Below are 1051 nucleotides of genomic sequence, written 5' to 3'. Positions count from 1 at the left end.
GGGGGGGTCACTCCCTTCAACCCTGAACCTGGTGCAGGAAGTGGTGCTTACCGCCAGCTCGTTCCTGGTGATGTCATCCAGACTCAGCGACAACAGGTAATTCTTCCCGCCCACAAAGAGGCGCCCGCGTTCCTCGTCCAGCAGGAGGGTGTCGTAGCAGCAGGAGCGGTTGAGGGTGTAGGTGCGCAGGCCGTGGAGGGACAGATCTGGGGGGAGAGATGGAGGATGAGAGCGGTGAGGTGGATGATTGGAGTGCCTGACACTCCTTATATCAGAGCACTTCCTGTGCCTAGGCACTCCTTATATCAGAGCACTTCCTGTGCCTCGGCACTCCTGATATCAGAGCACTTCCTGTGCCTCGGCACTCCTGATATCAGAGCACTTCCTGTGCCTCGGCACTCCTGATATCAGAGCACTTCCTGTGCCTCGGCACTCCTGATATCAGAGCACTTCCTGTGCCTCGGCACTCCTGATATCAGAGCACTTCCTGTGCCTAGGCACTCCTTATATCAGAGCACTTCCTGTGCCTTACACTCCTTATATCAGAGCACTTCCTGTGCCTTACACTCCTTATATCAGTGCACTTCCTGTGCCTGACACTCCTTATATCAGAGCACTTCCTGTGCCTTACACTCCTTATATCAGAGCACTTCCTGTGCCTGACACTCCTGATATCAGTGCACTTCCTGTGCCTGACACTCCTGATATCAGTGCACTTCCTGTGCCTAGGCACTCCTGATATAGGTGCACTTCCTGTACCTAGACTCTCCTGATGTAGGTGCACTTCCTGTACCTAGGTGCTCCTGTTCTATATCCTCATGGCTGGATATCTGCAGTGTGAGATCTCAGGCTCCGCCGCCTCTGACTGCCGCTCTCCCCAGATTTGGTGATGTCACCGCTGTGCTGCTCATTGTTCTCCTCGCTGGAGGGGAAGCTGAATCTGAGGAGCTGCAGTGCAAGGATCCCCCTGCCTCTGTATCAGTCATTCTGGTGATCTGTGCTCCCCCCACCTCTATTATTACCCCACCCGTCATCAGATCTCTAGTCATTT

General features: G+C 54.3%; 1 protein-coding gene across 1 annotated transcript in view; it reads right to left on the bottom strand.

The window, feature by feature from the left end:
- The window catches only part of LOC108800586 (semaphorin-3B-like), a 21247-nt gene that overhangs the window by 17464 nt on the left and 2732 nt on the right, over positions 1–1051 (bottom strand). Inside the window, 1 exon segment of the mRNA XM_018572567.1 lies at positions 52–206. Within this exon segment, the coding sequence (XP_018428069.1) occupies positions 52–206 (155 nt within the window).

The sequence above is a fragment of the Nanorana parkeri genome, unplaced genomic scaffold (genome assembly GCF_000935625.1).
Source record: "Nanorana parkeri isolate BGI_ZX_2015 unplaced genomic scaffold, ASM93562v1 scaffold2073, whole genome shotgun sequence".
In the NCBI taxonomy this organism is placed as follows: Eukaryota; Metazoa; Chordata; class Amphibia; order Anura; family Dicroglossidae; genus Nanorana; species Nanorana parkeri.
This window is presented reverse-complemented; position numbering and strand designations above follow the sequence as displayed.